At 38.9% G+C, this 26556-nt stretch overlaps 1 protein-coding gene across 1 annotated transcript; it reads left to right on the forward strand.

Annotated features, from left to right (window-relative positions):
- The first annotated feature begins 1629 nt into the window (after nucleotides 1–1629).
- Nucleotides 1630–26509, forward strand: LOC124264123 (titin-like). The gene is given in 14 exon segments (XM_046698843.1): nucleotides 1630–1735; nucleotides 3529–4317; nucleotides 7589–9721; nucleotides 9856–13359; nucleotides 13715–15808; nucleotides 15844–16535; nucleotides 16537–16788; nucleotides 16820–18992; nucleotides 19086–20204; nucleotides 21683–21745; nucleotides 22728–22799; nucleotides 23836–24132; nucleotides 25370–25714; nucleotides 26421–26509. Coding segments are annotated over 14 exon segments (13728 nt in total).
- Nucleotides 26510–26556: the final 47 nt, after the last annotated feature.

The following is a 26556-nucleotide window of genomic DNA, read 5'->3' on the forward strand; positions in this document are numbered from 1 at the left end:
TATTTTAGCTCACACAGGTTTAGAGATCATTTTTCTCCAGTTTTAATTAGTAAATGGCATGAAACAGGCCGTAAGCTTTCTGCATGGCTTTGGCAGTTTCTAATATATATATATTTGTTGTATTTAAAACACTGAGTTGATTAATTAATTAGTTAGCACTTAGTTTCCCTCTATTGTATATAATTGTGTTTCAACACCTGCCATAAGAATTAATTGTTGTGTGTAAGTTTTATTATTTATTCATGCATATATTTATTGTTGTTTTGATTGTACTGTAATGCACAAGATGAATTGAAATACAAATATCAGGTTTTGACCTGAAAATATTCAATATAAATATTTTGGAGTCTTTATCAAGCCTGATTTCAAGGCCGTTACTTTGTGAAAAGTTTGAAACAGCACTGTTTGACGTGACCATAATTTCTTGTGCATTTCTTGATATTGTTAAGACTAACTTGTAATGTTGAATTTCATCTTTTGTGTGATTTGAATGCGAAACTTTTGCAGAAATATTTCTCATGAAGGATTGTTATGAAGTAGATTATGTCTGAATTTGTACACCTTCAGACAGATTATGCTAAATGCTTTATTTTGCTTTGACCTGAAAATTTGAATATTTCTACAAATCTGATTACTGAAATTCATTCCAAAACATTACTAAAATCTATGAATTTCTGCAAAGGTATGTTATTTTTTGTATGTGGCAGTTATGCATGATATGACCCCTATCTATTTATTCCCCTGTACAGCATGTTTGTTTCAGAGTTATCTCCCTTGGGGGATGATCTTTTCTGGATGAAAGAAGAAATTTATATGTTTGTCATGAAAGACAGAAGAAAGGAGGAATGCAAGTTGTGCATGTTATTCTCATTACTTCATAACATTTGCTGAACACAAAAGGTATTGAATCCGTATTGAAATTTTACACAAATGTTTGTCACTTTGAACAATCATATTGTGAAGATCATACATCATGCTTATCACCTGAGTATATTGTTGATAAGGAACCTACCAACCACCTTTAACTTCCTTTCCTTTCCATAATGGCTGAACATTTACATAGATACCTGATTCCATTTTAACACATATTCATTCAGGTTGATCATATTGTTCATCAGAAAAACATAATCAGTATCAATCAGAAGTGCATAGCATTCTTGTGTACTGTGTTAAATAGATACTTTTAAGAACACTCAACACAGGTGTACCAGAATTCTGTGTGGAATTTGTTTTAAATTTGATTTTGAAAGCAATTTTGACATTATGTTTTAAGAAAAGGGACAGAAACAGAGAAAAGGGAAGAAACATTTATTATCTGATAGTTTTGTATCAAGTTAGCCATTCTATGTTTTTGGTCAAGTGGTGCAAAGAGTCACACCTGTACCTACATGTCTGGAATTCATTTGCCAAAAACCTTAATCAATTAGCATATACCTACATGTGTTCACAGAACCTGTTTATTTTCCCATACTCAAGTACCTTGTCTCCCCCATCACTCATCTGATTTTCTTCTGTTTGCCTCTCATTAGATTTATATTCTAGATTCATACTTGCTTGGTCTGCTCATTCGCCATCTCCCCCCTGATCACATGACCACTCCCAGCATGCATCCTAGCAAAACTGGAGATAATGGCACTCAGGAATGACCTGACACATCCGAAGCAGGATGCTGAAAGTTTGATGCTGCTGATGCAGTGGCTGTCAGTACTCTTCAATCAAAGGAAGGACATCGGTGGTAAACAAGAACATCAAACAGTGAACCAAAATGTTATGTTTAAAAATAGTTTTGAGCATCTCTTTGTTACTGTTTGTTAAATTTACCTCATCAACGGATCTTTCTTTTTTGTAAATTTCATTAATATTCGAAAAGAAACTATGAAATGGCAAAAATAGATATTTATGTTCATCCTATCAAAAAGCTACAAATGTTTCTTTGCTAGTTTTGATGTTCTTGTTGCTTTGCCTCTGGCCATCATCAAATATCACAAGACGATCAACTTGGTTTCTCAAAATTGGATTTTTCGGAAAGAAATTCTTTTATGAAGCCAGCTTTTGATTCTGAGGAGTTGCCAGATGGCTATATTTCTTCAGTGTTCATTAGATTGAGATGTTGAAGTGAGAGTGTATTTTGATGATGGCTAGTACTTCACAGAGCTTTGCATCACTTACAATATGGAAATGGAAATATGGTTAGAGGCTGAAATATCACAGCGTACCTACAGGACAGACACACCTGCACTCCTCAAAGGATTTTCTAATGCCATAACAACGACATTCTCGAAACAGTTTTCTTTTTAAATATTTTTGTGTCCATACAGAAAAGTTTAAGCACTTATCCATGACTGACAAATATGCAAAAAATAACTTTTCATTTGAAGCTGTTACAGTTAGATGTTGTGATGGCATTAGCATGTCCAAAAGGACCTCCTACCAGGGAGTGGGAGTCGTATACAGTGCCGCATCAAAGTGTATCATGACCAGGGGATTCTTCGTGTTCAGATCCAACATATAGCACACTAGTGTTAGATTTCTTAGTTAGAGCAGTCAATAGGGCAGTCAAAGTTTGGTGATCACTTTGTGAAGTGGCATCCAGGTTTATCTTTTTACAGTATGTAAAGTGCTTAGCTGAGACATAGCTGTGTATCATGTATGGATCTGACCTGTTGGGGCACTAGTGGTTACAGAAGAATAGGATGGATAACTGATGATAGAAAGGGAGATTTTCCTGTTACTGCTGTCGAACACAAAGCAGCAATGGGTCTTTGATAACGTGTGTCGATAATATATGTTTACATTCACACCATGCATTCTCCACACAAGGGAGACATGACTGGTTACATAATACAGATGCCACCTTCACCTGGGACGATGGGGTAGACCAGTTGTTAAAGCATTTGCTGATCATGCCAGAGAGTTCGATTCCTCAAATGGGTACAATGTGTGAAGCCCATTTCTGGTGTCCTCTGCCATGATATTGTTTGAATATTGTTCATTCTGTGTAAAACCCAAATCACTCATTCATTCACTCACTCACCTCCACCTACACGAACCCATACATCTGTCATCACCACTGACCTGCGAGACCAGAGTAGTACCCCGTGATTGGTTCCTCCCAGAGGATCGACTGCTGATTCATGAACCTCATCGGAAGTATCGTTGTTGTTTGTGTGATTGGATGTGTGATGGATGAATGAACAACAAGTACTTGATATTCTTCTTTGTCAATGGATTTCAGAAATGCTAAAAATTAATTGTAAGCATTATGATTATTTAGAAATGTTATCGCATAATTTTTAAAAAATTCTTGGCATATTGTGAAGTTTTCTTTTATGGTCTGGATTGTATATTTCCTATTCTTGCACTTAAATTATGCATCTATCTATATTCTTTATACTTTTGCGAGGCAGAATCATTTAAATTTTTGGTGATCTTGAACTTTCCTGAATTTTCTTAAATCTTTGGTGTGGATATTGTCAGGTTCTGCTTTTTGCTTTCTTAGATTTGAATCAGCTTTTTGCTTTAAAACAGAATTGCCCGAATCGGAAGAAACATCCACTGTCATCACACAAGTTGATACTGAAATAGTGGAGGGTCTGGAAGTTGCTCCTACAGTAACAGAAGCTCCAGAGAGGTCTGAAATTGTTACTATTGAGACCACTGGAGATGAAACAACTAAACCTGAGACGGAGGTAGTTTCACATGAATTTGTCGTCCAGGAAACGGTGCAAACTGTTTCTGAGGAAGTCATACAAGAAGAAGTGTCTCTTCCCTCTATAGAGGAAGTCACTCCGGTGAGTGAAGTCACTGAAGTCTCTATCCCACTGGAAGTTGAGAAGGAAGAAGAAATTCCCGAGGAATCAACAACTGTGGTTGACGCCTTTGATGTAGAGGAACAACTGCAGCTGCCAGAAGCTGAAGAAATTCCAGTTCACACCACACCCGAAGCAGTGGTGGTAGAGGAGGAAGAGGCTCCAGTCCAACCGGAGGTCCTTCTCCAGGAGGTGCAGAGGGAAGAGGTCCCCGAGATCCTACAAGAAGCACCTCAGTTCACACAAGCATTGTCCAATGTAGAAATACTCGAAGGACAACCAGCTACTTTCGAGTGCAAAGTAACTGGCATCCCAGTGCCAGAAGTTACTTGGCGTATTGATGGTGAGGTCATTGAGGACTCACCAGATTTTCACATCGTCCAGAAAGACGATGGCGTATGCAGTCTCACCATCACCGAGACCTACCCTGAGGACGAGGGAGAGTATGAATGCAGCGCTGTCAATATCCTTGGAACAGCCACAACCAAAGCAGACCTCTACATTCAAGGTTGGATTTTGCTTTCTTGCTTTCCTTCAGCATACTTTTACCCAAAAGATCATATCATCCATAGAACCATATCTTATCACCATTGCCACTGATGGTTCTCCTCACTGATGTTTCAGTTATGCAAATTTTATTACACACACTATTACATTTCAAAAATCCAATTCATGCAGTTCCATTTTGCATTAAATTATGGCCAGTTACAGATAACAGGCTACTCCTGAAGATCCTGAGAAGTCTATAACTGATTGGAAAACCAGTATGGTCCTGGACCACTATCATAGCACTACAGTCGCTTTGAGGAAAGGGGCCCTGATTAGATTGTCAGCACCTGATGTATGTTAATGAGATTCATTATCATAGTAAACATAAATGATTTTCCTCCTACAATAAGCTGGCTGGTTTGGCAAATTTTAAATGCTTTCAAAATCATTTGTTTTGCCAAACTGGCTCGATCATTTGTACATGAACTGTACAGCAAACTGAAATACAGTTTGGAGACTGTGGCTACTTACCTAAGCACACTAACTTTGCCAGAGTATGCATGCCTGCCTTCTCTTCTGCACAAAAATCAAAACACCATTTTGAAGTTATGTCGAAAGGCTGTTTAGATTCTTTTCGAAATACAGTCAAACTTGTGTCAAAGCTTTGTTTGTCTTGAAGAGAAATTTTTATCCCAATGCAGTCCTTCATCATTTTGTTGTTGTGTCAAGTCTCAGATAAGTATTTACATAATCCCTTCAACTTGGAAACAACAGTATTTAGCTGTATGTCTGTGAGAAACTTTAACAGGATTGATCATTTCAGACTGGTGTTTTGTTTACAGTAGCTTCCAATCACTTCAAAATATTTCTTCAAACATCATTTTGCCTTCAGTAGTAGAAATTTCTTCTTCTCTTATTAAAATTAGCATTTATGCTTATCTAGTCTTTAAATATATATCTTTGTCATTAATAGTTCATGACAAATGAAATTTTAGTAGATGAGAAATATGGAATTAAGATGTTTTCTCCTATACAAGAAGTCATAAAATGATTTCATTTAAAATCTTGTAATATATGCACATAGTCCCGTATATTCGCACAATTACCCAATGCTAAACCCATGATCATCTTAACAAACATATAGAAATGTTAACTCTTCATAGAGTGATACCTTTCCTAGTGATTGTGTATGTAGACCCTGAAGAACCCACACAGATTGTGCCCTTTCCAAGAATGTTTAAAGAGCCTTATTATTGAAAACATAATGCCCCAGGAGATATCCAACAGATTGTTCCCTGTCCTAGAGTGTTGAAGAAACCTATTGAATACCCATGAGAATGAGTTGAGATCCTTGAACACCAAGAGTGAATGGTGCCCAGCAAATGCACCCAGTCCCTGCACACCTTCCAGACCAGTATTTGACAGTACAGTGCTCATTATTATAGAAATATGGTTTATGAGTAAATATGAAGGAATATTGATGTTCTGTTTGTTGAATGCTCGTGTTTACTGTTCACCTCACGTATGTCTGTTATGGACATTTCTCTATGAGTCAGGTTAAACATTACAATTTATTTATGAAACTTTATTGCATGTTCTACTTTCTTGTGAACAGTAAACACAGCTTAAACTGGCGTTCAGCCTGCTGTGAAATGTTGTGGTTCAAATTGCACAGCTTTTGAAAATGTGGAAAATTCAATACGAGACATTGTTGCTTTTTCGTCCAAGAAAAACTTCAGATTAAAGTTAATAAAAAGCTGTTAGCCAGACTGTTGGCTTGGTAATGTGAATCATAGCATTGAGACATACAGCTTTCAATAATGTGACACTTAACAAGTAAAATACATTGGTCTAAAGACATAATCAGATCTGATCATAAACAGCTGAGCCTTCCTGAAATTCACTGAATGAGAAAAAAGAGCTTTCCTGAAATTCACTGAATGAGAAAATGTTTTAAATATTCTGTATATTTTTAATTTATTTGAACTTTTTCTCCAACAAGTCATTTTTGGACATATGCAACAATCATCCCTGTATATTTCTTACTTCATATGCTTGTGATATTTATTAAACAGGTAAACAACTTGACTTGTTCATACTACCCAGCTATATAAACTTCTCAGAGTGTCATATTATTTGAAAACTGACACCTGTTTTTCATTGTTGATAACTATGTACATGCTATTGTTACCACTGCTATTGATGTTACTGCTGTTATTTCTGTTGTTGCTATCTGTTGAATGTTTTATTCTGTGTTCTTTCTATGAAACATAACATTATACACTTGTTACAAACAAGTTTGCTTTCCACTTTCATCAGTATGGCGTGCATTGATCATCATTGACATCAACATAACAGTATTATCTGTTTATCCAAGCAGGATAGATGGGCTACTAAATATTGGCAAACTTTAACAAAGACGTTCAGGACCTAACAGCTTTGTTTTGCATTCACTAAACATACCCTTTTCAAATTAAAGAAACACAATAAGGAAATCCTTGTTCAGTGTACATGTGTTCTCGACATCTAAGAAACATCATCATTGTTGTAAAAGTAACATTTTCCATAGAATTATGTATATTTTGTTTGTGTAGAAGTTATTAGATTGATTCACTGCACTTTTTTATTACTTTAGATTTTTCATAACATATATGTCTTTATTTTAATTTTCTAGACAGGTCATTCTTAGTAAAGTGAGATTGTCTTAAGGAATAAAACTAACATTTGCTGATTTCATGGCATCACTAATACCAGAGTTTCTTGCAAAATGCAAACAAGCATGTGCTTTGTCAACGCAAGGATTGATTTTACGGCGAGTTAACTTTGCATCACTTTGGGTGTGAGATTCACCCTCACCACAGCATTTTCTTCTGATGCATGCAAGTCTGAAAGAGCAAGAGCAACCGTGAAATGCATGACGGTACGCAAACTGATAAAGGCCTCTATCACAGTTTGCACATAACTCCATGAGTACTCATCATTTCATTTCATGCCAGTATTATACAAGAGATGTTTTCAGTTAATGAACAATGTAAATACCATGTGCACAGCATCACAATTGATACTGAGTTGGACTTTGATGATCCATCAGGGAAGCACAATCTTGAGTCAGAAAGGATCTTAAATGATAGAATGAACTTAACACTTGCACATATCCATAATAATCCTATATACGTCAATTTGATTGAGGAGTGTTGTATGATGTCAACAATCGATGATGTATTCATAAAAAAACAGTGAATGTGGACTGCAGGAATTATTGAATTGGTCAATATACTTCTGCCCATCAGACCGAAGAATGGAGGCTCCTGACGAGGACCAGATATCCCCAGAAATTGAATATCCTGTAGATAAACCTGTTGAAGTTGAAACAGTTCTAGATAAAGTAGGTCATATTGAGGAAGAGCTGCAGGAGTCAGACACTGAGGAAATAGTTCCTGAAACATCTGAAGTTGAGAAGGTGAAACCTCAAGAAATCACAGAAGAAATACCTGAGGAGGATGTTGAGAAACACAAGGAAGAAATAGTCATTTCCCTCAAACCTCAACCTGATGTTACTGAACCTGAAACAACCACAGAAGTGAGTGAAGTGACAGTTGAAGAACTCACGGAAGAAATACCCGAGGAGGGTGTTGAAAAACACAAGGAAAAAATAGTAATTTCTCTCCAACCTCAACCGGATGTCACTGAAGATGAAGAAACAACAACTGAAGTGAGTGAAGTGACAACTGTGGAAATAAGAGAGGAAATACCTGAGGAGGGTGTTGAAAAACACAAGGAAGAAATAGTAATTTCTCTCCAACCTCAACCTGATGTCACTGAAGATGAAGAAACAACAACTGAAGTGAGTGAAGTGACAACTGTGGAAATAAGAGAGGAAATACCTGAGGAGGATGTTGAAAAACACAAGGAAGAGATAGTAATTTCTCTCCAACCTCAACCCGATGTCACTGAAGCTGAAGTGACAGCTCCTGAAGACATCACAGAAACAGTGTTCAGAGAGACCATTGAAGTGACAAAAGAAATGAGAGAAGAGACAACAGAGGATGTGGAAGTTCCACAGGAAATTGTTAAGGAAAGTATTCCAACTGAGGAAATAACTGAAGAAATACCTGAGGAGGATGTTGAGAAACACAAGGAAGAAATAGTCATTTCCCTCAAACCTCAACCTGATGTTACTGAACCTGAAACAACCCCTGAAGTGAGTGAAGTGACTGTTGAAGAACTCACAGAAGAAATACCCGAGGAGGATGTTGAAAAACACAAGGAAGAAATAGTAATTTCTCTCAAACCTCAACCTGATGTCACTGAAGATGAAGAAACAACAACTGAAGTGAGTGAAGTGCCAACTGAGGAAATAACAGAGGAACTACCGGAAGAGGGTGTTGAAAAACACAAGGAAGAAATAGTAATTTCTCTCCAACCTCAACCCGATGTCACTGAAGTTGAGGAAACAACAACTGAAGTGAGTGTAGTGTCAATTGAGGAAATAACAGAGGAAGTGCCAGAGGAGGGTGTTGAAAAACACAAGGAAGAAATAGTAATTTCTCTCCAACCTCAACCGGATGTCACTGAAGATGAAGAAACAACAACTGAAGTGAGTGAAGTGACAACTGTGGAAATAAGAGAGGAAATACCTGAGGAGGGTGTTGAAAAACACAAGGAAGAAATAGTAATTTCTCTCCAACCTCAACCTGATGTCACTGAAGATGAAGAAACAACAACTGAAGTGAGTGAAGTGACAACTGTGGAAATAAGAGAGGAAATACCTGAGGAGGGTGTTGAGAAACACAAGGAAGAAATAGTAATTTCCCTCAAACCTCAACCTGATGTTACTGAACCTGAAACAACCCCTGAAGTGAGTGAAGTGACTGTTGATGAACTCACGGAAGAAATACCCGAGGAGGATGTTGAAAAACACAAGGAAGAAATAGTAATTTCTCTCAAACCTCAACCTGATGTTACTGAACCTGAAACCACAGACGTGAGTGAAGTGACTGTTGAAGAACTCACGGAAGAAATACCGGAGGAGGATGTTGAGAAACACAAGGAAGAAATAGTAATTTCTCTCCAACCTCAACCCGATGTCACTGAAGTTGAGGAAACAACAACTGAAGTGAGTGAAGTGTCAATTGAGGAAATAACAGAGGAAATACCAGAAGAGGGTGTTGAAAAACACATGGAAGAGATAGTAATTTCTCTCCAACCTCAACCCGATGTCACTGAAGTTGAGGAAACAACAACTGAAGTGAGTGAAGTGTCAATTGAGGAAATAACAGAGGAAGTGCCAGAGGAGGGTGTTGAAAAACACAAGGAAGAGATAGTAATTTCTCTCCAACCTCAACCTGATGTTACTGAACCTGAAAAGACCCCTGAAGTGAGTGAAGTGACTGTTGAAGAAACAAAGAAATACCGAGGAGGGTGTTGAAAACACAAGGAAGAAATAGAAGATGTCACTGAAGTTGAGGAAACAATAACAGAGGAATTGAGGAAATACCAGAAGAGGGTGTTGAAAAACACAAGGAAGAAATAGTAATTTCTCTCCAACCTCAACCAGATGTCACTGAAGTTGAGGAAACAACAACTGATGTGAGTGAAGTGTCAATTGAGGAAATAACAGAGGAAGTGCCAGAGGAGGGTGTAGAAAAACACAAGGAAGAGATAGTAATTTCTCTCCAACCTAAACCAGATGTCACTGAAGTTGAAGTGACAGCTCCTGAAGACATCACAGAAACAGTGTTCAGAGAGACCATTGAAGTGACCAAAGAACTGAGAGAAGAGACAACAGAGGATGTGGAAGTTCCACAGGAAATTGTTAAGGAAGATATTCCAACTGAGGAAATAACTGAAGAAATACCTGAGGAGGATGTTGAGAAACACAAGGAAGAAATAGTCATTTCCCTCAAACCTCAACCTGATGTTACTGAACCTGAAAAGACCCCTGAAGTGAGTGAAGTGACTGTTGAAGAACTCACAGAAGAAATACCCGAGGAGGGTGTTGAAAAACACAAGGAAGAAATAGTAATTTCTCTCCAACCTCAACCTGATGTTACTGAACCTGAAACAACCCCTGAAGTGAGTGAAGTGACTGTTGAAGAACTCACGGAAGAAATACCCGAGGAGGATGTTGAAAAACACAAGGAAGAAATAGTAATTTCTCTCCAACCTCAACCAGATGTCACTGAAGTTGAGGAAACAACAACTGAAGTGAGTGAAGTGTCAATTGAGGAAATAACAGAGGAAATACCAGAAGAGGGTGTTGAAAAACACAAGGAAGAGATAGTAATTTCTCTCCAACCTCAACCCGATGTCACTGAAGTTGAGGAAACAACAACTGAAGTGAGTGAAGTGTCAATTGAGGAAATAACAGAGGAAATACCAGAGGAGGGTGTTGAAAAACACAAGGAAGAGATAGTAATTTCTCTCCAACCTAAACCAGATGTCACTGAAGTTGAGGAAACAACAACTGATGTGAGTGAAGTGTCAATTGAGGAAATAACAGAGGAAGTGCCAGAGGAGGGTGTAGAAAAACACAAGGAAGAGATAGTAATTTCTCTCCAACCTAAACCAGATGTCACTGAAGTTGAAGTGACAGCTCCTGAAGACATCACAGAAACAGTGTTCAGAGAGACCATTGAAGTGACCAAAGAACTGAGAGAAGAGCCGACAGAGGATGTGGAAGTTCCACAGGAAATTGTTAAGGAAGATATTCCAACTGAGGAAATAACTGAAGAAATACCTGAGGAGGATGTTGAGAAACACAAGGAAGAAATAGTCATTTCCCTCAAACCTCAACCTGATGTTACTGAACCTGAAACAACCCCTGAAGTGAGTGAAGTGACTGTTGAAGAACTCACAGAAGAAATACCCGAGGAGGGTGTTGAAAAACACAAGGAAGAAATAGTAATTTCTCTCCAACCTCAACCCGATGTCACTGAAGTTGAGGAAACAACAACTGAAGTGAGTGAAGTGTCAATTGAGGAAATAACAGAGGAAGTGCCAGAGGAGGGTGTAGAAAAACACAAGGAAGAGATAGTAATTTCTCTCCAACCTAAACCAGATGTCACTGAAGTTGAAGTGACAGCTCCTGAAGACATCACAGAAACAGTGTTCAGAGAGACCATTGAAGTGACCAAAGAACTGAGAGAAGAGACAACAGAGGATGTGGAAGTTCCACAGGAAATTGTTAAGGAAGATATTCCAACTGAGGAAATAACTGAAGAAATACCTGAGGAGGATGTTGAGAAACACAAGGAAGAAATAGTCATTTCCCTCAAACCTCAACCTGATGTTACTGAACCTGAAACAACCCCTGAAGTGAGTGAAGTGACTGTTGAAGAACTCACAGAAGAAATACCCGAGGAGGATGTTGAAAAACACAAGGAAGAAATAGTCATTTCTCTCCAACCTCAACCTGATGTTACTGAACCTGAAACAACCCCTGAAGTGAGTGAAGTGACTGTTGAAGAACTCACGGAAGAAATACCCGAGGAGGATGTTGAAAAACACAAGGAAGAAATAGTAATTTCTCTCCAACCTCAACCTGATGTCACTGGAGATGAAGAAACAACAACTGAAGTGAGTGAAGTGCCAACTGAGGAAATAACAGAGGAACTCCCGGAAGAGGGTGTTGAAAAACACAAGGAAGAGATAGTAATTTCTCTCCAACCTAAACCAGATGTCACTGAAGTTGAAGTGACAGCTCCTGAAGACATCACAGAAACAGTGTTCAGAGAGACCATTGAAGTGACCAAAGAACTGAGAGAAGAGCCGACAGAGGATGTGGAAGTTCCACAGGAAATTGTTAAGGAAGATATTCCAACTGAGGAAATAACTGAAGAAATACCTGAGGAGGATGTTGAGAAACACAAGGAAGAAATAGTCATTTCCCTCAAACCTCAACCTGATGTTACTGAACCTGAAAAGACCCCTGAAGTGAGTGAAGTGACTGTTGAAGAACTCACAGAAGAAATACCCGAGGAGGGTGTTGAAAAACACAAGGAAGAAATAGTAATTTCTCTCCAACCTCAACCCGATGTCACTGAAGTTGAGGAAACAACAACTGAAGTGAGTGAAGTGTCAATTGAGGAAATAACAGAGGAAGTGCCAGAGGAGGGTGTAGAAAAACACAAGGAAGAGATAGTAATTTCTCTCCAACCTAAACCAGATGTCACTGAAGTTGAAGTGACAGCTCCTGAAGACATCACAGAAACAGTGTTCAGAGAGACCATTGAAGTGACCAAAGAACTGAGAGAAGAGACAACAGAGGATGTGGAAGTTCCACAGGAAATTGTTACGGAAGATATTCCAACTGAGGAAATAACTGAAGAAATACCTGAGGAGGATGTTGAGAAACACAAGGAAGAAATAGTCATTTCCCTCAAACCTCAACCTGATGTTACTGAACCTGAAAAGACCCCTGAAGTGAGTGAAGTGACTGTTGAAGAACTCACAGAAGAAATACCTGAGGAGGGTGTTGAAAAACACAAGGAAGAAATAGAACCTGAAACAACAACTGAAGTGAGTGAAGTAACTGTTGAGGAAATAACAGAAGAAATACCTGAGGAGGGTGTTGAAAAACACAAGGAAGAAATAGTAATTTCTCTCCAACCTCAACCAGATGTCACTGAAGTTGAGGAAACAACAACTGAAGTGAGTGAAGTGTCAATTGAGGAAATAACAGAGGAAGTGCCAGAGGAGGGTGTTGAAAAACACAAGGAAGAGATAGTAATTTCTCTCCAACCTAAACCAGATGTCACTGAAGTTGAAGTGACAGCTCCTGAAGACATCACAGAAACAGTGTTTAGAGAGACCATTGAAGTGACCAAAGAACTGAGAGAAGAGACAACAGAGGATGTGGAAGTTCCACAGGAAATTGTTAAGGAAGATATTCCAACTGAGGAAATAACTGAAGAAATACCTGAGGAGGATGTTGAGAAACACAAGGAAGAAATAGTCATTTCCCTCAAACCTCAACCTGATGTTACTGAACCTGAAACAACCCCTGAAGTGAGTGAAGTGACTGTTGAAGAACTCACAGGAAGAAATACCCGAGGAGGATGTTGAAAACACAAGGAAGAAATAGTAATTTCTCTCCAGCCTCAACCTGATGTCACTGAAGTTGAGGAAACAACAACTGAAGTGAGTGAAGTGACTGTTGAAGGAAATAACAGAGGAAATACCAGAGGAGGGTGTTGAAAAACACAAGGAAGAGATAGTAATTTCTCTCCAACCTCAACCTGATGTTACTGAACCTGAAACAACCCCTGAAGTGAGTCCACAGGAAGTGACTGTTGAAGAACTAACAGATTGAAATACCAAAGAGGAGGATGTTGAGAAACACAAGGAAGAAATAGTCATTTCTCTCAAACCTCAACCTGATGTTACTGAACCTGAGAACAACACCTGAAGTGAAGTGAGTGAAGTGACTGTTGAAGAACTCACAGAAGAAATACCCGAGGAGGATGTTGAAAAACACAAGGAAGAAATAGTCATTTCTCTCCAACCTCAACCTGATGTTACTGAACCTGAAACAACCCCTGAAGTGAGTGAAGTGACTGTTGAAGAACTCACAGAAGAAATACCCGAGGAGGATGTTGAAAAACACAAGGAAGAAATAGTAATTTCTCTCCAACCTCAACCTGATGTCACTGGAGATGAAGAAACAACAACTGAAGTGAGTGAAGTGCCAACTGAGGAAATAACAGAGGAACTCCCGGAAGAGGGTGTTGAAAAACACAAGGAAGAGATAGTAATTTCTCTCCAACCTAAACCAGATGTCACTGAAGTTGAAGTGACAGCTCCTGAAGACATCACAGAAACAGTGTTCAGAGAGACCATTGAAGTGACCAAAGAACTGAGAGAAGAGACAACAGAGGATGTGGAAGTTCCACAGGAAATTGTTAAGGAAGATATTCCAACTGAGGAAATAACTGAAGAAATACCTGAGGAGGATGTTGAAAAACACAAGGAAGAAATAGTCATTTCCCTCAAACCTCAACCTGATGTTACTGAACCTGAAACAACCCCTGAAGTGAGTGAAGTGACTGTTGAAGAACTCACAGAAGAAATACCCGAGGAGGATGTTGAAAAACACAAGGAAGAAATAGTAATTTCTCTCCAACCTCAACCCGATGTCACTGAAGTTGAGGAAACAACAACTGAAGTGAGTGAAGTGCCAACTGAGCAAATAACAGAGGAACTCCCGGAAGAGGGTGTTGAAAAACACAAGGAAGAGATAGTAATTTCTCTCCAACCTAAACCAGATGTCACTGAAGTTGAAGTGACAGCTCCTGAAGACATCACAGAAACAGTGTTCAGAGAGACCATTGAAGTGACCAAAGAACTGAGAGAAGAGACAACAGAGGATGTGGAAGTTCCACAGGAAATTGTTAAGGAAGATATTCCAACTGAGGAAATAACTGAAGAAATACCTGAGGAGGATGTTGAGAAACACAAGGAAGAAATAGTCATTTCCCTCAAACCTCAACCTGATGTTACTGAACCTGAAACAACCCCTGAAGTGAGTGAAGTGACTGTTGAAGAACTCACAGAAGAAATACCCGAGGAGGATGTTGAAAAACACAAGGAAGAAATAGTAATTTCCCTCAAACCTCAACCCGATGTCACTGAAGTTGAGGAAACAACAACTGAAGTGAGTGAAGTGTCAATTGAGGAAATAACAGAGGAAGTGCCAGAGGAGGGTGTTGAAAAACACAAGGAAGAGATAGTCATTTCTCTCAAACCTCAACCTGATGTTACTGAACCTGAAACCACAGACGTGAGTGAAGTGACTGTTGAAGAACTCACGAAAGAAATACCTGAGGAGGATGTTGAGAAACACAAGGAAGAAATAGTAATTTCTCTCCAACCTCAACCCGATGTCACTGAAGTTGAGGAAACAACAACTGAAGTGAGTGAAGTGTCAATTGAGGAAATAACAGAGGAAGTGCCAGAGGAGGGTGTTGAAAAACACAAGGAAGAAATAGTAATTTCTCTCCAACCTCAACCAGATGTCACTGAAGAGGAAGAAACAACAACTGAAGTGAGTGAAGTGACAACTGTGGAAATAAGAGAGGAAATACCTGAGGAGGGTGTTGAAAAACACAAGGAAGAAATAATAATTTCACTCCAACCTCAACCTGATGTCACTGAAGTTGAGGAAACAACAACTGAAGTGAGTGAAGTGTCAATTGAGGAAATAACAGAGGAAGTGCTAGAGGAGGGTGTAGAAAAACACAAGGAAGAGATAGTAATTTCTCTCCAACCTAAACCAGATGTCACTGAAGTTGAAGTGACAGCTCCTGAAGACATCACAGAAACAGTGTTCAGAGAGACCATTGAAGTGACCAAAGAACTGAGAGAAGAGCCGACAGAGGATGTGGAAGTTCCACAGGAAATTGTTAAGGAAGATATTCCAACTGAGGAAATAACTGAAGAAATACCTGAGGAGGATGTTGAGAAACACAAGGAAGAAATAGTCATTTCCCTCAAACCTCAACCTGATGTTACTGAACCTGAGGAAACAACCCTGAAGTGAGTGAAGTGACTGTTGAAGAACTCACAGAAGAAATACCCGAGGAGGGTGTTGAAAAACACAAGGAAGAAATAGTAATTTCTCTCCAACCTCAACCTGATGTTACTGAACCTGAAACAACCACAGAAGTGAGTGAAGTGACTGTTGAAGAACTCACGGAAGAAATACCCGAGGAGGGTGTTGAAAAACACAAGGAAGAAATAGTAATTTCTCTCCAACCTCAACCCGATGTCACTGAAGTTGAGGAAACAACAACTGAAGTGAGTGAAGTGTCAATTGAGGAAATAACAGAGGAAATACTGGAAGAGGGTGTTGAAAAACACAAGGAAGAAATAGTAATTTCTCTCCAACCTCAACCCGATGTCACTGAAGTTGAGAAAACAACAACTGAAATGAGTGAAGTGTCAATTGAGGAAATAACAGAGGAAGTGCCAGAGGAGGGTGTAGAAAAACACAAGGAAGAGATAGTAATTTCTCTCCAACCTCAACCAGATGTCACTGAAGTTGAAGAAACAACCACTGAAGTGAGTGAAGTGACAACTGAGGAAATAACAGAGGAAATACTGGAAGAGGGTGTTGAGAAACACAAGGAAGAAATAGTAATTTCTCTCCAACCTCAACCTGATGTGACTGAAGTTGAGGAAAGAACTACTGAAGTGAGTGAAGTGACAACTGATGAAATACCGGAGGAAGGAAGTTGAGAAATACAAGGAAGAGATTGTCATAGCTCCCAAGACTGAACCTGTTATCACTGAAGTTGAAGTGACAGCACCAGAAGACATCACTGAAACTGTTTTCAGAGAAACTATTGAAGTGACAAAAGAAATCACGGAAGCTCCAAAGGAGGAAGAAGTGGAAGCAGAAGTGATTCTTGAGGAAAAACCAGAACAGGAAGAGGTTGAGGCAGAAGTAACTATTGAGGAAGCTCCTGAAAAGGAGGAGGTTGAGGCAGAAGTAACAGAAGCAACTATTGAGAAAAGAAGCCCGAAAAGGAGAGGTTGAGGTTGAGGAAGTTCCTACGGAGGAGGTTGAAGCTGAAGTTACCATTGAAGAAGCACCTGAAAAGGAGGAGGTTGAGACTAAAGAAATTGTCCTTGAGGAAATCACAGAAGATATACCCGAGGAAGGTGTTGAAAAGCACAAGGAAGAACTTGTCATTACTCCCAAAACTGAACCTGTTGTCACTGAAGTTGAGGAAACAACCACTGAAGTCAGTGAGGTAATATCCGAGGAAATAACTGAGGAAATACCCGAGGAAGGTGTTGAGAAATACAAGGAAGAAATTGTCATTACTCCCAAAGCCGAACCTGTTGTCACTGAAGTTGAGGAAACAACTACTGAAGTCAGTGAAGTGACAACTGAAGAAATAACAGAGGAAATTCCTGAGGAGGATGTTGAGAAACACAAGGAAGAGATTGTCATAGCTCCCAAGACTGAACCTGTTATCACTGAAGTTGAAGTGACAGCACCAGAAGACATCACTGAAACTGTTTTCAGAGAAACTATTGAAGTGACAAAAGAAATCACGGAAGCTCCAAAGGAGGAAGAAGTGGAAGCAGAAGTGATTCTTGAGGAAAAACCAGAACAGGAAGAGGTTGAGGCAGAAGTAACTATTGAGGAAGCTCCTGAAAAGGAGGAGGTTGAGGCAGAAGTAACTCTTGAGGAAGTTCCTACGGAGGAGGTTGAAGCTGAAGTTACCATTGAAGAAGCACCTGAAAAGGAGGAGGTTGAGACTAAAGAAATTGTCCTTGAGGAAATCACAGAAGATATACCCGAGGAAGGTGTTGAAAAGCACAAGGAAGAACTTGTCATTACTCCCAAAACTGAACCTGTTGTCACTGAAGTTGAGGAAACAACCACTGAAGTCAGTGAGGTAATATCCGAGGAAATAACTGAGGAAATACCCGAGGAAGGTGTTGAGAAATACAAGGAAGAAATTGTCATTACTCCCAAAGCCGAACCTGTTGTCACTGAAGTTGAGGAAACAACTACTGAAGTCAGTGAAGTGACAACTGAAGAAATAACAGAGGAAATTCCTGAGGAGGATGTTGAGAAACACAAGGAAGAGATTGTCATAGCTCCCAAGACTGAACCTGTTATCACTGAAGTTGAAGTGACAGCACCAGAAGACATCACTGAAACTGTTTTCAGAGAAACTATTGAAGTGACAAAAGAAATCACGGAAGCTCCAAAGGAGGAAGAAGTGGAAGCAGAAGTGATTCTTGAGGAAAAACCAGAACAGGAAGAGGTTGAGGCAGAAGTAACTATTGAGGAAGCTCCTGAAAAGGAGGAGGTTGAGGCAGAAGTAACTCTTGAGGAAGTTCCTACGGAGGAGGTTGAAGCTGAAGTTACCATTGAAGAAGCACCTGAAAAGGAGGAGGTTGAGACTAAAGAAATTGTCCTTGAGGAAATCACAGAAGATATACCCGAGGAAGGTGTTGAAAAGCACAAGGAAGAACTTGTCATTACTCCCAAAACTGAACCTGTTGTCACTGAAGTTGAGGAAACAACCACTGAAGTCAGTGAGGTAATATCCGAGGAAATAACTGAGGAAGTACCCGAGGAAGGTGTTGAGAAATACAAGGAAGAAATTGTCATTACTCCCAAAGCCGAACCTGTTGTCACTGAAGTTGAGGAAACAACTACTGAAGTCAGTGAAGTGACAACTGAAGAAATAACAGAGGAAATTCCTGAGGAGGATGTTGAGAAACACAAGGAAGAGATTGTCATAGCTCCCAAGACTGAACCTGTTATCACTGAAGTTGAAGTGACAGCACCAGAAGACATCACTGAAACTGTTTTCAGAGAAACTATTGAAGTGACAAAAGAAATCACGGAAGCTCCAAAGGAGGAAGAAGTGGAAGCAGAAGTGATTCTTGAGGAAAAACCAGAACAGGAAGAGGTTGAGGCAGAAGTAACTATTGAGGAAGCTCCTGAAAAGGAGGAGGTTGAGGCAGAAGTAACTCTTGAGGAAGTTCCTACGGAGGAGGTTGAAGCTGAAGTTACCATTGAAGAAGCACCTGAAGAGGAAGAGGTTGAGGCAGAAGTAACTATTGAGGAAGCTCCTGAAAAGGAGGAGGTTGAGGCAGAACTAACTCTTGAAATTCCACGGAGGAGGTTGAAGCTGAAATCACAGAAGATATACCTGAGGAGGAGGTGTTGAAAAAGCTTGACAAGGAAGAAGATATGTCATTGAAAAGCAAAAGGAAGACCTGTTGTCATTACTGAAGTTGAACCTGTTGTCACTGAAGTTGAGGAAACAACCACTGAAGTCAGTGAGGTAATATCCGAGGAAATAACTGAGGAAGTACCCGAGGAAGGTGTTGAGAAATACAAGGAAGAAATTGTCATTACTCCCAAAGCCGAACCTGTTGTCACTGAAGTTGAGGAAACAACTACTGAAGTCAGTGAAGTGACAACTGAAGAAATAACAGAGGAAATTCCTGAGGAGGATGTTGAGAAACACAAGGAAGAGATTGTCATAGCTCCCAAGACTGAACCTGTTATCACTGAAGTTGAAGTGACAGCACCAGAAGACATCACTGAAACTGTTTTCAGAGAAACTATTGAAGTGACAAAAGAAATCACAGAAGCTCCAAAGGAGGAAGAAGTGGAAGCAGAAGTGATTCTTGAGGAAAAACCAGAACAGGAAGAGGTTGAGGCAGAAGTAACTATTGAGGAAGCTCCTGAAAAGGAGGAGGTTGAGGCAGAAGTAACTCTTGAGGAAGTTCCTACGGAGGAGGTTGAAGCTGAAGTTACCATTGAAGAAGCACCTGAAAAGGAGGAGGTTGAGACTAAAGAAATTGTCCTTGAGGAAATCACAGAAGATATACCCGAGGAAGGTGTTGAAAAGCACAAGGAAGAACTTGTCATTATTCCAAAAGAGGAAGAAGTGGAAGCAGAAGTGATTCTTGAGGAAAAACCAGAACAGGAAGAGGTTGAGGCTGAAGTAATTGTTGAGGAAGCTCCTGAAAGGGAGGAGGTTGGGTCAGAATTGATAATTGAAGAATCTCCTGAAAAAGAAATTGCAGAGACAGAAGTTACAACTGAAATAACTGCTGTGAAGGAACTTACAGACTTCGATGTTTCAGATGAAGAAGAAACAGTTGGTATTTCAGAAAAGCTTATTATTAAAGATGAAGAGAAACTTATTGCTCTGTCTGATGAATCTGACATCACCGATGATGAATTATCTGAATGGTCAGATGAAGATGTGGCCCAGGAGCCTGACAAATCTGCAGCTCTTCCTTCTGAAATTACTGACCTTGATCAGTTAGATCATGTAACTCCTGTCGAAAAGCTCTCAGGTACTCAGGATATTTCAATAGATACTGAGGAAGTAAAGATGGCCCCCCACGATGATGAAGAAGGTAGAAATTGTATAAAATGTGCTCATTGGCTGAGTTGATGAATGTTCTGAGCTACTTGGCTGAGTTGTACTCTGTTTGACTGATCATATTCTTCACAGGATTATTTTCATTTTTCTAGAATATAACAAATAGAATCTGCAGTCTAACATTTAAGCTTACATTTAAGTTATTTATCACAACTGATCATCTTGTTAATTCAGTTGTTTTTGGTGATGTTAATATATATTTAGTTCCAGTATGTTTATAATTTGATATGGACTTTGTTTTTTTATGTTGAAATTCTTTTTGGCATGTCTGTGTGTATTTTGTTCATTTCATATTGAAAAATGTAAAATATTTTTGTCAGTTTGTTGAACTAATCTCTGTACATTTTGTTCTGCATGATTAGAAAGTTAGACAGTTTTAGTTGATATCATCATGGAGAAAGAATAAACTGTTTCTTTGTTAAATAGTTTTTTAAGACTGAAACAAATATATTTGAATTACCTTGCATTTTTCCATGATGGTAACGTTCAGTGCAGGTAATCTGTTTAACTTCCTTGATTAATTGTTTTTATTTTGGAACTCTTCTGCACTGATACTTTCTCATGGTGCTTTAAAATACTGATTGTCAAAGAATCTTACCGTTTGGTCTCTGTGTAAACATAAATTTTGACAATTGTTATTTTGAGCATTATTTTCTAATTTTGTCTTTAGTTTTACTTTTTAAAACTTTTTGTTCATTTAGTTTTAAGATTTATGTTGAGAATATGAATGCTTCGAAACTTGTCAAGATAAAATTCAACTTGTTGGCCCACTGAATTGAAAAAAACATACTACACTTGTCACCAAGTTCAAGAATACTATAAGAAAGGTTATAAGAAGATATATGCTGGCAAGTACATGACAGAAATTGCATGTGTGATTTTCAACTGCTTTTAGAAAAAAACATAATTACAATTCATTGTTTTACGTCAGATTCACATACACATGTGTGTTTCCATGTGTTTTGTAATGTGCAACCCATGTTTAGTCCTTCTATTTATATAGCTCATCGCTTTTAGTATTGTGAGATATATATCTACACTCTCTATGTAACTCTATATATTTATATACATACCATGTTCATGTTAATGTATATGTTGTACAGTGAGCACTGTATAGATGTATTCTTCCTGTGACACTTGATGTATGAACCCTAGAAACCCCTCCTGTGTCCCTAATGACTTTACAGTTTTTTTTACAGTTGCAACATGATTCATAATTACTTTTTTTAAATAGTAGTGATGCATTTTAACATTTGAAATAGTTATCCATTAATTTTCCTGTATATATAAATCTTAACAAGAATTTGATCATAAATATGGAAGTTAGAATATTATTTAATTTATAAAATTTTGTAATTGGTAATAAATAGAATTAATTCTAGTATATATTTAGAGATTTATGCTTGTGTCAGTGTCTGAGTGGTCCTAATAGTATTACATTCCTACCTCCAGGTCCTGTTGACAAAGCACCCTCAGAGGAGGAAGTGCTTTCTGAAAAAGAGAGACTTACTGCAGGTAGGTTCAGGAATGTATTAACCTGTGAAGAATTGATCTTCAGCAACCCATGCTTGTCGTAAAAAGCGACTTTCGGGATCAGGTGGTCAGGCTCGCTGACTTGGTTGACACATGTCATCGTTTCCCAATTGAGTAGATTGATGCTTATGCTGTTGATCACTGGATTGTCTGGCCCAGACTTGATTATTTACAGACCACCGCCATATAGCTGGAATATTGCTGAGTGCGGGCGATAAACAACCAACCAGGGATGTATTCATCACCACAGTTGTGACAACAGGATTGTAGGATAGTAACAATAAAGCATAGGATTGTAACAATGGAGTGCTGGGTTGTAACAATAGAGCATAGGATTGTAACAATGGGGTGTGGATTGTAACAATAGAGCATAGGATTGTAACAATGGGGTGTTGGGTTGTAAAAATGAAGTTAGCAATGTGCTGAAATTTTTGTCTTGTCATGGCGAAAGCCTGTTCCACATCTCTCTGCTCCCTTCTATGAGATTGCTGGAATATTGCTATAACCTGCTGGTCTCTGTAACAATGACCGGTAGCTTATGGAGTGAACACCGATGCACTCAAAATAATTTATGTCCACTCTAGGCTCACTGATACCATCTTGACACACTTGAAGAATATTCAGCTGACCATTTTATACAACATGCACTTTCTTCCCATGACTTATTGCACTCGTTTTATTGCATGCCATACAAACTGCAGTCACTGGGTCTATTGGGTTTAAATTTGAACATAAGAACTACCTGAAATTGTAATGAAAAATCTGACATAATGGGTAGAGAAGGGGTAGAGATGTCAGTAAAATACCTTCTCATTGGTTTGACCAATGTGGCGGATTCGCATTACTTTGTGCTTACATCAAACTCACACACTGACTTAAGCTCAAAATCGCATATACTGATAAAAGTTTCATTTTGTTCTCTTTACTATTGACCTCAATCTGAACAATTGTTTTGTTGTTTTAGAAGAAGAGAAGGAAGTTGTATCTGATGAAGAAAGGAAAGAAATCGAAGAAACTGTACAACTATCTTTAGCAGGTTTGTGGAGATTCTCTTCAGTTTCACTTGGATTAGATTCAAACCCAGTAAACTATGTTTATAACAAACATGCTCAGAATGAACTGACAGAATTCACAACGGTTTGTTGGTCCCAGCCCTTTGCTGTTATAGTCGGTATTTGTACAATGAACCGTGGTTATGAAAACACCCTAAAATTAGTTGTCCTTTGGACTTCAATACAACCATGGTTTGCTGCATTGTAGCAATACCTGGACTGAAAGGATCTTGTATAAAGGATCTCCCTCAGCTTTGTACCAGGAAAGGGGCGGTAGGGTAGCCTAGTGGTTAAAGTTGACCTGGGTTGAATCCCCACATGGCTACAATGTGTGAAGCCCATTTCTGGTGTCCCCTCCGTGATGTTGCTGGAATATTGCTACTCAGTCAGTTTGTACCAGGAACTGTTTTGCTGGTAGTCATTATTATGAATGGGTGATAGTCAATGCTTAGTTTGCATGTAGTTTGTTTGCTGAGGAAACATTCAGAGACGAAACTAGGTGCTTGCAGTGTGGTATCACCAATAACGGCTGCTGGCAATGGCTGACATGTTCAACATGTTGCAAACACACAGCAGGTTCAGAGACAGTCTCCCAAGTCTTGGACTATGAGCACCCTAGTGTAGGTATTTATGTTAAATCCATAATCCATCTGTTTCTGCATATATTCAAGATCTATTCTCGGGCATGGATGTTTTATATCTCTGACCCCCATCCCTCAGTCTCGTCATACTATCAAAGGAGTGGTGGGAAAGCCTAGTGGTTGAAGCGTTCACTCATCATGCTGACAACCTGGGTTCAATTCCCCACATGGATACAATGTATGAAGCCCATTTCTGGTGTTCCCGCCATGATATTGTGGAATATTGCTAAAAACGGCATAAAACTATACTCACTCACTCACTCATGCTATCAACCACTGGTTTGACCATCTGAATGATATAACTGTAAAATTGCTGACAATAGGTCAAACAACATTCACTCACTAACTCACAAAGCATGTGGGCTTGATTACCTTTCAGAAGCTTCCCAGGAGAAGGAATACCCTGAGTTCTCCCAGTTCTTGGAGAACATGTCTGTGAAGGACGGCAGCTCTGCCCGTCTTGTGTGTCGTGTCTCCTGCATGTCTCCTCCCAACATTAACTGGTTTAGAGATGGGCAGATCATTGTGTCCTCCGACGAGTTCCAGATTACTTACAATGATGATCTTTGCATGCTGTATATTCCTGAGATATTCCCAGAAGATGCTGGTGTTTATGAAGTTATTGCAGAAAATGCCCACGGCACTGCTTCCACTTCTGCCCAGCTCCATGTAGAAGGTGAAAATTTAATAATATTTACATAGAAAAGAACTGTTGTTTTGGTTTTAGACAGGTTTTTCTGGAATAATTAGGCTGCACAAAAAGCTTTTTTCTGTCATATTTTTCTTGAAAGTGAAGAGTTTCATTTTGTTCAAACCAAAAATACCAACAAATACAAATGGGCACAAGCATGACATCTTACTGATAACAGAATCTACTTACTGTACTATTATCATGATGAAAATGCTAAAATATTGTAATATCTGTATTACTAATAAAATGAGAAATTAAGAAATGATATCCTCCCTACATATTATCACATATATCCATCTGAAGTGAAATTAGCCCAGTTGTTTACATCAAAGAATACTTATATTATAAATTGTCTTGCAAAATATCTATTTTTTGCCATGAAAAAACGAAATAAATTTCTTTCAGCCTTCGTACCCACAAATGTATAATTGTGCAGCTCTCATGATGTTGTACGGTGCTCTAATAATTGTATGTTCTGTACACCTGATGTATAATGGGCCTGTGGCCCCTTTACTGAATAAAAACTCTCTCTCTCACAATAAAATGATTGACATTCAGGATTCCAGGTGAAGAGTTAATGCCCAAGAAAAATTATTTTTTTAGCCTTTTTGGGGGTTTAATGTATGTTTGGAAAGGTCATGTTTCTTTCCAAGGTAGAGGCTATGTAGCAGGAGAAAGGATTAAAGAATGTGAACTTGAGAATAATAACGATGTAATGTTTGATAGAATAAAATACAGGTAATTGGATAAAACATATAACAATAAATATTAGACATATAATAATAAAAGTAACAAAAATGTTTGATTTATATTTAATTTATTTATATTCTCCTGTAGAGATATAAACTTAGTCTGTCTTATATACTGGAAACAGGAATTGATTTTCCTCAATAGAATTGTAATGAGAGTCTGCATGTGTAAGTGGTCATTTTTTCATTGTGCAAATAACAGAAATTTTGTCCATATCGAACAAAACAAGTTGAGGATCATGAACATTTTTGTCTTCACCACCAAAAAAATGAAAGATATTCATGATTTTTAACTTTTATGTTTAGTATAAACTAAACTCCAAAGAGCCAACGTCAACATGTTTTTTCCTGCATGGTGTTTTGCATGATGAGTAGAGTCGCAATGAATGTCGAATTGTAACTGATAACATATTGCAGTGTATCATGGAAATCTGCATTTCATAACTAATCATTACTTAATGGTTTATAAACAGTTGAAGAAACCGTCGAGGAAACTGTTGAAGAGACAGTTGAGAAGGTTGAGGGAATCGCACCCACCTTCCAGCAGAAACCCAAGTTCCAGAACGTGGACGAGAAAACCAATGTCGTCTTCGAGGGAAGAGTTGTGGCCCTTCCTGAACCTGAGATCGTGTGGCAACGTGATGGTGTGAAGATCGAACCTACCGATCGTCATCATGTGAAAATCAACAAAGATGTGCACATGTATCACGTGAGTCTGGAGATTGACCAAGCCACTCCCGAAGACGCTGGGAATTATGAAGTCATCGCCACTAACGAACATGGTGAAGCCTCAGTGAAAGTGTCTCTTGTTGTCAGAGGTATGTCTTCACGGATGCCTTCACATGGATATCTGGTATCTTCGCTACTTGACTGACTGACTGAGTTTGGTTTTACTCCGCTTTTAGCAATATTCCAGCAACATCACGGCGGGGGACACCAGAAATGGGCTTCACACATTGTACCCATGTGGGGATTCGAACCCGGGTCTTCGGCGTGACGAGCCAATGCTTTAACCATTAGGCTACCCCACCGCCCTCGCAACTTGACACTGATTTAATAACTTGTGCTCATGATATGTTCTTGATGTCCTCTAAGGGATCATTCATAATTCATGGCTGTGGGGAGGGAGGGGGAGGAGAAGGATTTTAGGTGGGGCCACCCATTTTGTTCTGGGGAGGTAGGTGTCATCAATTTTGTACATGGTATGCAGGGGGGTCACTTGCTTTGTACATAATTGTTTTTGGGGGTGGGGTGGCATTCACATTGTACGTGCTTCTGAACAGTCTCTTATGGCTAGAACATAGGTAAAAAGAAGACTTTCACAAATACATAAAATGAGTGTCTTTCACTCCTGTCACATTCATGTCAGTGAAAACTGAATGCTGATAAAAATGATTGTCAGAGGATATTAAAATCAGCTCTGTGATTTAGAAGTCATTTAAAATATGTATGAAGGAAAAAATTTGCAAAACTTTTCTACAGAAATATCTGTTGAAACTGACAGTATTTTTTTGTTTCCTTTAGAAGAAGTTGTGGAACAAGTGGACTTCCGATCTGCCCTGAAGACAAGAGTGTATGTATATCAATACTATATTCTCTTCAGAGTAGTTTAGTCGTGGTTGTAATTGTCCACTGAATGCAGTAAATATTCGTGCCTGTT

The sequence above is a fragment of the Haliotis rubra genome, unplaced genomic scaffold (genome assembly GCF_003918875.1).
Source record: "Haliotis rubra isolate DU_JTF1 unplaced genomic scaffold, ASM391887v1 Scf91, whole genome shotgun sequence".
Taxonomy (NCBI): domain Eukaryota; kingdom Metazoa; phylum Mollusca; class Gastropoda; order Lepetellida; family Haliotidae; genus Haliotis; species Haliotis rubra.